Genomic DNA, 14,504 nt, shown 5'->3' on the forward strand with positions numbered 1-14,504 from the left:
TATGATTAAGTCTAGATACTGTAAAACAAATAGCTAGGTACATTGAAGGATTAGAAATAGAAGTTCTGTTATGAATGGGAGGGAATATAATATGTGTGTAAGATAACGTGAATAAAAAATATATCTTAATCAGAAAATACTTATTTGTTTATTTACAAAAGATAAAAATTATAAAACTACGTTTCTCACAATTGAGTGGCTACATTAAGTATCTAGCAATATCACATTTATTTATCAAAATTAATTATAAAACGAATTAATAAGTACGATTAATTCAATAACTTTGTTATTATGTACAAAATCCTCACTTTATTAACTTAATCTAATCTAATCCTTACAGGCTATCAATGTACAATAAAGATCTCTAGAATTATCTATGAGAAAATAATGTTGTTTGTACAACACTTTTGTAATTAAATTATGTTTACGGAGGTTTTAAAGGTTACAGGCTCTCTAGTTTTCTGGTTAGCAGCTTTCATCGAATTATTGAATTTCAAACAGTTTTTTCATGGAAGGTAACTAAACTTGGGAACTACTTACTTCTCATCGTGTAACACAAATAGTCATTTACATTTTATACTACATCGCAGACAGTCCAGTTTCACAATTATATTAAATCATTTGTACACTAAACATCAGTGTGAGTTTTCTCAACATCTGTCTTCTTATCTTTCAAATGTTGCCTGGCTTCTATCTCCTCAGGAACCAACGTCTTTCCTCTGAAGTGCTCCTCTATTTGCTGCAAGGTCTTCCCTTTGGTCTCAGGTAACAGGGACCAGACCACACACAAGTTATATGACATGGCGGCTGCATAAACCGCGTACGAACCATGCAGACCTATACTATCCACCATGGCAGGGAAAGACTTCGTGACTAGAAAGTACCCACAAGCTATGGAAACTATGCTTATACTGCTGCCAACACTTCGATACTCCAAGGGGAATATCTCTCCAGCGATGACATAAGGCAGGCAAACCATCCCCACAGCTACTGTGAAGAACTGTATATTAATGAGTAATATTGGCAGCCATATTGCCGTGTATGTCAACACACCGAGAACTCTCGCGTACACATAGCAAGCTATAGCGATGTTGCTGGCGATGCAGAGACCTCCCGTCGCCATGAACATTGTTCTTCTCTTCACTTTGTGCACTACGAATACTGCTATAGCATTGGAAATGTTCCTCTGGGTGTCTAGAGCTATCATCCACACGTGAGCATCCACTTCAGGACCAGCCAGAAGAGTGATGACTGTTGTGGAGTAGCAGGACATGAGGGCACCGCCTGAGAACTCTCCCATCAGGTAACTGTGTATCATAATAACTATAGGCTTGTAAAACTCCTTCTTCTTCAACAACACCATGAGATCCTTACAGTTAGATATCGGGGTACTTGTCGATTCGCATCTAGCTCTAATCATTTCTTCTAATTCCTCTTCTTCTCCGTCACCTCGGAGCCATCGGAAGACTTTCCTGCATTCTTCATATCTCCCTCTTGCGGCGAGCCAGCTTGGAGACTCAGGGGTGTAGAAAGTCATGAGTAGACTGGCCAGTGGGAAGGCAATAAGGATCAGGATGGTCTTTTGCCAGGAAACCAGAGATCCTACGAGGTGGACGAGCAGAATCCCAAAGGCTTGGGCTACGGAGATTGTCGTGAGAAATGCACCTCTGTTCTTTGGGCTGGTATACTCCCCGAGGAGTACGGAGCGTAGAGGCAGCATCAATCCAAAAGACATGCCATGAATGATTCTGCCTACCACCATTGCCTGGAAAGAAACACAATAGTTGAATATCAGGAAGTCAGTACACTAGTGCATATCAAACAGGTCAATAAGTCAATTAAACTTGAACGTAATCAAGGTGTACACGCCAATTATGGACGCGTTAACGTCTGTATTTATCGTTCAGCGTAAAATAAGGACACCTAGATCTATTGCAGTTATTATTTATAAATGCTACTTCTCCTTGTAACTAGAATATTACTAAAATGTTAGGTAGGATAACTATGTATCACTCCTGAGATACTAATATTATAAAGAGGCATTTGTAAGTTTGTGTGAAGGGGGTAATCGTTGTAACCGCTTTTGGGATTTCCAAATTTTTTTCACTGATATGTAGTTGATGTATGTTTCTGAGTGCCATAGGCTATACATATTTTATCCCGGTAAAGACAGTAGTTCCCACGGGACGCAAGTGCAAGCCCGGTTAGTATTTAAAATAATTAGAGCTAATTTCTTACTTCCATGCTCTTAGCGAGCAATATGACAGTCCAGCCGAGCAGTATGCTGGCGATGACGACGAAGTGTGCCACCTTCCGCCCCAGCCGGCCCATGATGGGCGGCGTGGTGAAGCTGCCCAGCAGCTGGGAGATCGCTGTCACTGACGCTGGAATAATGACCTTGACATGTTAATATACATAATAAAAATGAATCCCTATATCCCATGGTCACACCAGGAGAAGGATATAGGATAGTTTTTGTCGCCATCCGGCTTCGGAATAAGGCAGTTAGCACAGGACGCAGTTGAAACTGCAGGCGGAAGCTAGTAAGCTAGCCACTTCTACTTTTCATTCAGAATATGAGCATTTCTTCAATAGTTTCCATTTTAATTTGGATTGAAAGACTGGATTCATAGCCTTTGCTTAATGTGATAAACAACATATACCTACTCATGTATAATGGTAAAGCTAGATAATTTTTCGTGTCCATTTCGACCGCGCGGCCACCTCATAATTTTTGATGAAACTTTGCCAGGAATTAGTAGTAATTTGTTACTTTTCACTCCTCTTTTCCTGAATTTGTTACAAAAAAAACCAAGCCGCTATGACAAAGAACAGTTGGCCGCTAGAACCGCCACTTGCCGTAGTCATCGCCCGTGATTACTCAGAAACTATACAATGCAGATAGACGAATGATACATCAAAAGAAAGGTCTTAATTTGTTAAATTTGTTACAAAAATAAAAAAGGTCAAAACGTAGATATACAAAAAGTTATGCAATGTTAAGTTTTCAGGTTATGAGTAGGTAAGTATATCACCGTAGGCACCAAATTAATAGAGGCTAATGTGTATAGAAAATTAGTCTTTAATTTGTTACAGCGAAAAAAGACAAAAAAATACTAGAAAGCAGGTTCAATAATATGTTAGAGTCGATTTTAGTTGGCCGCGCGGACGGCAATATGCCTAAAATACAATTTCGTTTTTCTCGTTATTAAAAGTAGGTTTTAGCTTAATTAAAGTACTAGTCGATGGGTAACGTAACCTAGTTTGAATAAATATAGCGAATTTAACTGCAGCATTCGTATTTTAGGAGATATTTACAAAAACACAGTGGTATGAAACTGTATGAGAGTAGGGTGTCCATGCATTTTCACATATTCGAAATTTTCGTTATTCACGTCTTATTTTTTTAGGGAGAGTGCATACTTTATAAAAATCAAAGTCACAAATAGATTAAAATTTCTTTATTTACAATCAACACAAAGGCAAACAAATCAAGTAATAAAAGACAACCAGATAAATATAAAATCTTCATAAACTAACATAATATTTATAAATTCTGTGTCACATATTTTCGTTATTACACAATGTAGACATATTTTCTTAGAGGTACTTATTTCAATTTTAAAAGAATTGTCGTCGTAACAAAAATATTTATTGTTATTTAAAAAATGACATTTATAGTGGCCTATTTTTGTGCCTGGTATAAATTCTATAGTACCAACTAAAAAATAATAATTATCCTTAATGCCAAGAGTAATCGGCAATTCAGTGAGTAAAACTGAGTCTGCAGCTCCGTTTAAATCAAATGTTATGATCTCGCCTAGCTTAAGTTCACCTTTCAACTCTGTGTCACATTTTTGACACATTGTGTTAACACAAAGGCAAACAATTGATTTTTTTGCCTTTGTGTTGATTGTGAATAAAGAAATTTTAATCTATTTGTGACTTTGATTTTTATAAAGTATGCACTCTCCCTAAAAAAATAAGACGTGAATAACGAAAATTTCGAATATGTGAAAATGCATGGACACCCTACTCTCATACAGTTTCATACCACTGTGTTTTTGTAAATATCTCCTAAAATACGAATGCTGCAGTTAAATTCGCTATATTTATTCAAACTAGGTTACGTTACCCATCGACTAGTACTTTAATTAAGCTAAAACCTACTTTTAATAACGAGAAAAACGAAATTGTATTTTAGGCATATTGCCGTCCGCGCGGCCAACTAAAATCGACTCTAACATATTATTGAACCTGCTTTCTAGTATTTTTGTCTTTTTCGCTGTAACAAATTAAAGACTAATTTTCTATACACATTAGCCTCTATTAATTTGGTGCCTACGGTGATATACTTACCTACTCATAACCTGAAAACTTAACATTGCATAACTTTTTGTATATCTACGTTTTGACCTTTTTTATTTTTGTAACAAATTTAACAAATTAAGACCTTTCTTTTGATGTATCATTCGTCTATCTGCATTGTATAGTTTCTGAGTAATCACGGGCGATGACTACGGCAAGTGGCGGTTCTAGCGGCCAACTGTTCTTTGTCATAGCGGCTTGGTTTTTTTTGTAACAAATTCAGGAAAAGAGGAGTGAAAAGTAACAAATTACTACTAATTCCTGGCAAAGTTTCATCAAAAATTATGAGGTGGCCGCGCGGTCGAAATGGACACAATTTTTCTGCGTTTCTTAACTGTTTGAATTAATGGTACTGAAAACTGTTTAGACTTCAAATTAATGCAGATGCATTCAGATATTGGCAATATAACATAGTTCCCACGCATAGCATTACTGGTATTCATCTTTCATTAACTCAGGAAGTAACTAAATTATCTGGGAATGTCTAGACTTTATATTTACTGTTAGTCTGAGAAATATCTACTTCATTAACCTTGAATTTTGCCTACAAATGCACAATAAGCTGTATATATTCAGAATTATCTAATTCGGTATCATCTACAGGCAGTCAAACTTCCGTATAATAATAGTCTCAACGATAAGTTTGATTAATTGACAGTATTAATTTCACTGAATATTTCTGTAGCGTTACTTTTTACTAAGTAGGCACTCTCAATTTGATCAGCCTATATACATATATTCTCTCTATTGATGTCCTCCTAGCCGATTATTGGCTACGGCGGAGGAGATCAGCCAAAGGAGATCAGCCAACTGCGTAGGACATATTAAGTATAGTGCACAAGCATTTGCGCAGACACAAGTGCACTCTCTATTCCTTCGCTCGCATAGCCCGATGGGACGGCAATCCGACACCACCAGAGAGAGATCAGGTGCAGTACCAACATTTAGGTCTACTTTGAAGATAATGTATGTTGCCTCACCTATCCATGAGCCCTCCTCCTTGCTGAGGATGAGGCTGGAGTCAGGGTCCTTCAGCTGAGGCAGCAGGATCGCCGGGAAGCCCACCACGGAGCCGTGGCCGATGGTGGTGAGACATACCGTCGCGGTCACGAAACACTGCAATAAGAGACGAGTAAGTTTGTATGTATGGACGTGTGTTCCTTTCACGCATAAACTTGTGAATGCATTTTGATGGAATTTGGCAGTGATATAGATTACACAAGTCATAATAAATCTGAGTGCGGTAAGTGAAACTGCTGGTATAGGTTGATTATAAAGTTAAGCTAATAAACAGGTATGTAAGTTTTATATATACATGTATGTATATATATATATACATGTATGTATATATAAAACACCAAATGGCCTATTCAATATCCTTGTTTAAGTTTTATCAGCTTCTCACGGCAGTAGATTTACGGGTAAGTAGCAGGTTATTGACTCTTATCTACCTGTAGCTTGCCTATCTCTCTCAGCTGAAAGCTACTGTTTTCCCACACTAAATATATTTCGTTGTCCAACCTAGCGTTAATTACATTAATGATAATAATGGTATGAAAATGTATTTTTCTTAAATCAAATGTATATTTTTTAAAACGTAAATAACCATGTGCCACCTACATGTATAATATCTTAATACGGTTGGATTTCCCCAATCCCCGAAGTAATTGGTCGGAGCTAAATGACATCATATCCCCATGACTGAGTTAGAACCTGAATTTTGATTTTGATTACCATGACTTACGCGTATACCTACATACCTACCGCACTAAGCTCCAACTTCATCGACAACTTAAAGCAATTTTTGCTCACTGCAGACTTAACGTACTCCCATCCATCTTCATACTGATTTATGAGCCCAAACAAACTATAGGCTGACTGAAAGCTTGCAGTGTGCTCTAAAACGTATTTACTAACAGTTGTTCAAGAAAACTGAATTTTATGTTATCGGTGAACTTGGGCCTTACCAGTATTAAATCAAACGCATTAAAACCATGTACAGGCAATACAACAAATAATTATAAAAACCTCATTCCAAACAATTAAGTTAATAGTTACACGGTTTACCCAGTTAACCGCAAAGTTAACATAAATATTTTAACTACATTCTAACAACTAGTTTACCTAATATGCTAGTCTAAACCGTACCAACAGTATAACGATCAAAATAACTGGATTTGTTTTGAAATTGGCCTTCGAAATTTCCGCTCAGTAATTATGTATTTACTTAATAGGAAGGTGACTAGATAATTGCTGTCGTGCGAAATTACTTATCAGGCAGAATATTTAAATAAGAGAAAGCCAAAATGCGACAGCTAGAAAAAGTTAAGTACTTATAAATATCTAAAGGTAAACTGGGAGGAACCGCCTAATGAGTTAAGTCCATTGTGCATTTACCTAGTATTAAATAAATAAATAGGTACGTATAGAGTTTCTCGCCCGTTCTTCTCCATAGGAAGCTACTTTTGAAATGGGCAACTGGAATCAAACTTAGTCATATTTTGACTTTGATAAGTGCTTGTAAAGGCCTGAATGGAATAAAATTTCATTGGATTTTGACTTTTTCTATTTTCTTGAATGTATTTTGAGAGATAATAGAAGAAGTGACAGCCACGAACTGTAAACTCGACTTCAAAGTTATTACAGACTCTCATATTGGATTTGATATTTTGGAAAACGTCATTTTTTTCAACATATTTTTTGTCATTAGTAGGACATCAGATCTTGCATATAAATGAGTTTAGCAATTTATCTTGATTTCATTATAGGCCGGCTTAGGCAGATCCATATTGTTACAGAAAACACAACTATGATGCAATGAACAGATAATTATCTGTTCATTGCATCATAGTTGTGTTTTCATCTATACTTTGTTTTGTTTGTCTGCTTGAACGCGCTAATCTCAGGAAGTACTTTGGTCCAATTTGTAAAATTCTTATTTAGGTACTGAACCCGCTGGCAGAAGCTAGTTTTATATGATATGTGTCTACTATGTAATAATAGTAGTAGTTATGTATGTATTGTTTATGTAGGTGTATAATAAAGGTAGGTACAGTTATTTTCTTTCGTTTTAATTGTATTTATACACTGTCTACATCTTTTAAATAAATAGGTCAATGTGTCAAGTATTGCTATATTACCACAGTAACCTGTCATTCATGTTATGAAATGTTTTTAAGTACCTAGTTATTTAATTTAACGGTAATCAAAATGGCTTTTGATTGTTACGTAACTTAGAAGAAGGTACAAACATTTTGAGTGTTCGATTTTGAAAAGTTTTTCGAAAATGATGTAATTAACATTTCGTAATCTAGAATATTACTGCCATGTCTGCATCCTTATGCAGTCCTCAATATAGGTATATATAAAAAAAACTAACACAGAGCATTAGTTAAAGCATTTTATGTTATCTTAGAATATTGAATAAATATAAAAACAAAAGTTCCCTAAGTGTAATCAATTTATTTAAGTAAATATTATCCTCATTGTTTTTTGAACTTGAAGAAAGGATATAATAACTTCTTAGAAAATGTTCCTGGGGATAAGGTCGACTGTCCTTCTTTATTTTGTCAAAATTGGAAACAAAATTATTATTCTACCTTTCGTAACTATCAGTTATAGTGTATCTAGTGGTTTAAAATTGTTAACGAGTATTATTTTGAATTAATATTAGGCAGAAATGTGTAATGTATTTAATAATTTGATGCTTCTTATGTATTATTGTATTATTCGAAATCTTATTCTACTACAAGTAAACTCAAAATAACTTGCATTCTTAAAATACAAGTAAGTAGTTATTTGTCAACAAGGCTTTGTATGTTGACTTTACCCGCAGAAATTGGGTTAAGGTTTCTTTTGACAGCGAGAAGTTACGAATAAATAAGAAATCCTGCACTAAGTTACTTAATTTTGGAAAATATTTTTATTCTTTATGTAAATAATAAAATGTCACAAAACTTACTTGTTTAACAAACGGTGAAATCCTTAATTTTGACATTTAAATAACACGAAACACTGCAACTTAACTTTCACAACTTAACACTGACATAAGTTACGTGTAAGTAGCACAAATGACCGAAGTAAGTTGCATTGATTAAAAAAAACTTATTTTTTGAAAATATTTCGAAAATCTACATCTCATTCGATAGCCATTCAACTACTGAATAGAAATATTAAACAGTGTTGTTCTAAGAAAGATACATAATTATTATTTTAGCTAACTTGCCAATCAATTTTCGACTCTACCACTTGGGCATAAGGTTGATTTGAAAATGCAAGTTACTTTGTAGTAGTGTTCAGAATATTAATTTAACCGGTTTCGTAAGCCACCATGTGTTATATACAGCTTTTTGCGCTCGGATATGCTTGAAAAAAAAACTAATCTTTGATTAGATTTTGATTCGAAAAAAACTGGCTTTGAGTGGAAATCATATGTAATAAAAAATATTAAGATTATAATATGTAGTATGTAAATATACCATACTAGATCATTCTTGAATACGAAGTTAATTCCCGGTGTTTCATAAAAATTAAGTGCTGTCTTCCAATCATAAAATGTTGCATCAATTTATAGATTCAGCGTTAAACGTCAAAACGTAACAAAGCAACTTTCCAATTTAGTTTAAATAGTTTAATTTTAGCACCGATTGAACAGAAACATACCTATTGGTACTCAGTATTTTTGTTTCTACCAAGAGTCAGTTGAAGAACCTTTTGGGGTCCAACAAACAAAACATAAGTACCTATTGGTGCAATGAACTCGTATATTTTAAAGTTTTAGATATAGATTTAAAAGACAGACAAACGGACATAATAATAGTTTTCAGTATGAGTAGTATTTTTTGCTAGAAATGTAATTAGGAGGTGTGTTGCATACACTATAAAGGTTAAGGTTTGTTTTCATTGAGTATTGTTTTGTTGTATGGTTTACAAAAAAATATAATACAGGCTTTTAAAATATGAAAAAATTTAAATGTTTTGGTAATCGAGATTAGTACCTATCTACAAACTCTGCCTGCTGCTTATACATTTTATATTTACACTTTTTTGAGGCTATCTCGTGATAGGGAAAATACTGACTTTGAAAAGGTAGAACCAGTTTTTACCTGCAATTTTAGAACGATTATATTTTTTTTGTGTTAGGTGAAAAAACTAAACTTTTCGATAATAAACGTTTGCCATTTTTCTACAAACATAAAACGATCTACTTATATTTACAAACACATACATACAGACAAACACACATTACATAATCTGTATCGATATCGTATTAGTTTAAAATGCGAATATGTAATACCTGCGCAGACGCAGCTTGGTCACAATTGCCACAAATGTCACCAAGTGGAGGCTGGTCACACTGCTTACATCTATGAATAAAACATGCTGACCTGTGATCTGGATTCTAATGTATTTATATGCATACTGAGGCCCAAGTTCACCGACAACATAACGTCAGTTTTGTTAAAATTACTGTTTGTTTTGAAATTCAACGTGACCGTCCCGGATCAGAATATGACCTCCCCATCTCTCTCCCGTGGGTGTCGTAAGAGGCGACTAAGGGAGCTAAGGCCTTGTGCATTCCACCAGCACTTTGGACTACCCGCAACGTGGCGTACAAACCACCTCAATAGCATTCCCAATGAGGGTTGGCGTCAGGCAGGCTGTAAAACTTCTACCAAAACATATTGCAGTATGTTAAGGTCCGAATTTATCATGAATAGAAAAGTATGGAAGGATAAAACATGCTGCGCCAACCCTAAATAAAATTTGGATAAGGGCGAGAGGTTATGAACGTGAAAATTCGTAGTAAACAGTTGTTTTAGGAAAACTGAGGTTTAGGTTGTCGATACAATTGGGCCCCACTTAGCAAAGATATTAGAAGGAATGTTGTAAGTAGTATTACTCTGTTGTAAGTGACGTATGTGGATGTTATTGGTGTTTTGATAGTAACAAACAGGAGTCTGGATTTGTCAATAAATTAGCCGAGTTATTGCCGCGATAAAATTCATGTTTCCTAGGCCGATTTCCGACAGCGATGGCTATGTTAGTAGAAGATCAGCCTTGTACACAAAACATGGTCTGGTGCAAAATTAGCACTACAAACTAGTCTATTCCCTCACTTTTATATACGAGACACAGCAATCTAATATTTTTCTAATATTTTTTAAATATTACGTGATAACTCGTTAGATTTGCCGCCCCCTAGGACGTGCCGCCCGCGTGCTGTGCACGCGCTGCACGCCCGCTTACGGCGGGCCTGATCAGAGGCACGATGGATGGTTTCTCGCTATGTTATGAAAGATACCCCATCCATGATCGGACTCCAACAAGCGTACCTAGCTCAACTACGAGCCCTTCTTGCTATTTCTTGGGCCATATTTGTCACTAAACGATATAGATATAAGATATAGATAAATAGAACAATAGTTTAAGACTTAGAAAATTTTCTACAACGTAATAAATGCGTAATATTATAATAAATTCAGATAATCCGCTTGTTATGATTTAATGCTAAAATGTCGAAACCGATTGAAATCATACCTGTGACATTTGTAATGGAGATAAATTGAACCTTAAGATGGGAAAAAGGTTCAGGGGCGACGAGATAGGAGAAGGTCCCGCCCACATATGTTTTAAAGGGCACGCCCCTAAGGCGAAGTAAGGGGTGGGTTTGCACCTCACTACCTATCGGGAGATGAGCTGGTTTTACCCTCAGTCGATAAGAATCCAGCACTCTTCCCAGCTAGAGAATGTTCAAGAATATTTCCTTTCAACAAAAAAGGATGGGAGAAAGCTGGTTAAGTTTTCTTTTTGGTTTTAGATTAGAATGTCCGTCTCGTTACCGCCTCTTTTGACTTTCTCCTACACTTTCTTTTTTGACTTTTACTACTTTCAATTTTAATACTAGTCATTGAGACTTACGAAGTACTATTGTAGGTACTTAATGGTATTTGTTCCGATCATTTCATTTAAATTATTTATAAAATAAATCGGTTTAACTGTGACTAATCCGTTGCTAAGCCGATTTAGGAAGTTACCCATAACAAACAAATAACATATTCAAATTAAAATACATAAACTATAATGTAGGATTATATAAACTACTGTCTTACCAAGGCGTATCGAGTTGCTCGGTTAACTTGGTTAAGGGGATAATATAGGCAATAGTTCTGGAAGCTGACCCTAACATAGTAGGGAAAAATGCTAGGCAGATGATAAACTTAGCGTTGTTGAAGAAATGTTATATCTTTGATCATTGACATTTACATGTATGGTTGGTTGTTATATACCTACGTAATACTATGTTTTAACATTTAGCGAATATTATGTAATCTAGGAACGTGTGGTGTATTGACCGACACTTGCATTTACAAAGGTCAATAGCTTTGCAATTTCAATAATAGACAAGTCATCAAGCATACCTATTCACATATAGAAATTTGGTAAGTTTGTACCGTTGTTTTGAAAGAATTTGAAAGATATTTTGACAAATTCTTCAAAATGACTTCCGAGAGATGATATATGATTGTTAAATGTTATATGAATAGTTAAGCTACTTAATATTATCTGTTTCGCGTATACGAATAATATTCTATATCTAAGATGTAGGTAAGTATTGTAATTTTTTGCAGCATGCCTGTACAATATAAAAATTTTCTTTATGAGACTGTACCTCAATGTAATTAGAACATGACAATAAATAAATTGGTTAGTCTTAGGTACCTACTGTTTTTACAGAAGTACAGGGCGGACCTTGTGGTAGTAGGTTCGCTGTCGGTCAGAGATAAGATCTCCAATTGTGCGGACATGTTAGTTTAATTACGATTTTATTAATTGCTTGTAAGACCGGTAGAACTAGACAAAAACTGAATGAGCTAAATTAATAAGTGTTAGATTTTTAATATTTCCGTTTCCAACGAAGTAGTTACAATTTTAATATGGGGGAGGGTTTTATAACAGGCCATTAATTAATTTTAATCTACGCTTAATGTACCTAATTAAACTAAAATATAGTGTACCTATTTTATTCATTTTACTGGCAAAATAGTGGTCATCTCTAGTTATCTCCGAATGACTTTAAAACTACATAAGCTAGCTTTAAATTAAAAAGTCAGATGATTTCGATTGATTGGTACTGTTGTACCTACTCTTGTTTCATGTGCTAATTCTTGATTAATTTTAGAATCAAATAGAATCTAAGAAAGCTATTTTTTCTAAATATAGGCGAAACAATACGCGATCTTATCCTTATCATTGCCGAAATCGATGTTTGACCTTCACCTACCTGTCCAAGTAATCTCAATCTACATGCATTCTTATCATTAGGAACTGATAGCAAAACAAAACACGACCAAACGGAATGCACACTTTGTGAAGACAGCATGCAACTCAACTATGGACTTTGCACTTTATACGTCACTAGCAGTATTCCCGCGGTTTTACCCGCGTATCGTGGGAACTTCTGCCTGTACCTGGATAAAGTATAGCCTATGTTACTCGGGGAGAGTGTAGCTTACTAAAAATATTTTTTCAAATCGGTTCAGTATTTTCAGAGCCACAAACAAACAAACAAAAAAAATATTGCTTTTTGTCACATATTATAGAGAGTACTTCATAAAAATACCTTGATGTAAGTGGTTTTGGGTGGGATTTTCAATTGTTTCTTTATTTAACAGTTTATGTACACACACAGAATACAGAGAAGAAGAAAAATAGAACAGATAGTACAATGGCACAGCTTATTGTTTTCAGAAATTGTAACCCTGTAACAAATAGACTTCGAAATAGGTGGTGCACGGAAAAGCTGTTTAATGACTGTTTATCAAACTTTCTGGCTCCTGATTACACGTCAAAAGAAATGCTAATTAGTAATTGATAAAACTGAAGACTTTTGTTATTTGCTTGAACGCGCTAGTTTTGTTGAACTACTGAACGATATGAAAAGTTCTTGCAGTGTATGATAGCAGATTTATCAAGAAAGGCTATTAATATGCTACTTTTATCCGGTCCGTGAAGGAGTTCCCACGAGTCGTGGGTGAAACTGCCAGAGGAAGCTGGTAAAAGTATTCGATAGAGCAGTGATTTTAAACCAAAATATATAAATGACCTAGATTTAAACTGCTTCTGTAAGAATACGACAGCTATATAAAATAGATTTATTACGGTATATCTAATTATACGCCAATTTTATAGAAGCATTTATTTTCAATGAAACGCACTTTACATGCGTCATTTTGTTCAAAGATATTGGCAGAACCCTCACAAATGGCTCGTTTTCCTAATTTCGGTAAGGAACCCAAATATTTTGGCACAGTTCATTAATATCATAAGGAACAGTATGAGCAAGGCCTTCAACTTGGGGGCTCGGCAGAGTTATATCACTGTCATAGCTCATTGGCGACCTATGGGCATTTCATCAAGCAGTCACTCACCCTATGATATAGAGAACTTTGTACATCATCCAAAGGTGGTTGTTCGAAAGAGAACCCGAGTTAAATTCTTTGGTTGCTTTTCGGGAACTTTCAGTATGTTGGAATCTGAAAGTTGGTCACATGTTGCTTTTGTCATCATCCTCCGAGCCTTTTTCCCAGCTACGATGGGGTCGGCTTCCAGCCTAACCGGATGCAGCTGAGTACCAGTACTGTACAAGGAGCGACTGCCCCATCTGACCCCCTCAACCCAGTTACCCGGGCAACCCAATACCCCTTGGTTAGACTGGTGTCAGACTTACTGGTTTGTGACTACCCGTAACGACTGCCAACGATGTTCAATAACAGCCGGGACCTACAGTTTAACGTGCCATCCGAAAACATAGGCATTGGTGTCTAAAATATACTTAGAAAGTATATACAAATTTAGAAAAGTTGCATTGGTATTTGCCTGACTTGGAATCGAACCCGCTATACCGAATATATGTTACTTTTGTGTCTTCAGCGGTTTTTAACAGTATAGATTAAATAAATGTTTGTAATAGTTATTAGTTGATTCATCGGTTATCCAAGCAATTCCCATACTGTTTACATAACAATTAGGTAGCTTTGTATCCAATTGTATGTGGTTTACTAATTTAGGTGTCAGTGGGCGGTGGGACTTATTTGTACTTAGTTGCGTTCACTGCTGGATACAAGCATGATTGT

At 35.4% G+C, this 14,504-nt stretch overlaps 1 protein-coding gene across 1 annotated transcript; it reads right to left on the reverse strand.

The window, feature by feature from the left end:
- Nucleotides 1-129: 129 nt before the first annotated feature.
- On the reverse strand, nt 130-8,540 carry LOC110383252 (facilitated trehalose transporter Tret1). Its single transcript, XM_049849593.2, has 4 exons — nt 8,330-8,540; nt 5,349-5,484; nt 2,239-2,384; nt 130-1,765 (listed from the first exon to the last, which is right to left on the reverse strand). Exons 1-4 carry the CDS (start codon nt 8,363-8,365, stop codon nt 629-631), a joined length of 1,455 nt encoding a protein of 484 aa, XP_049705550.2. The 5' UTR covers nt 8,366-8,540; the 3' UTR covers nt 130-628.
- Between the last annotated feature and the right edge of the window lie 5,964 nt (nt 8,541-14,504).

Source organism: Helicoverpa armigera, chromosome 26 (assembly GCF_030705265.1).
Source record: "Helicoverpa armigera isolate CAAS_96S chromosome 26, ASM3070526v1, whole genome shotgun sequence".
Classification (NCBI taxonomy): Eukaryota; Metazoa; Arthropoda; class Insecta; order Lepidoptera; family Noctuidae; genus Helicoverpa; species Helicoverpa armigera.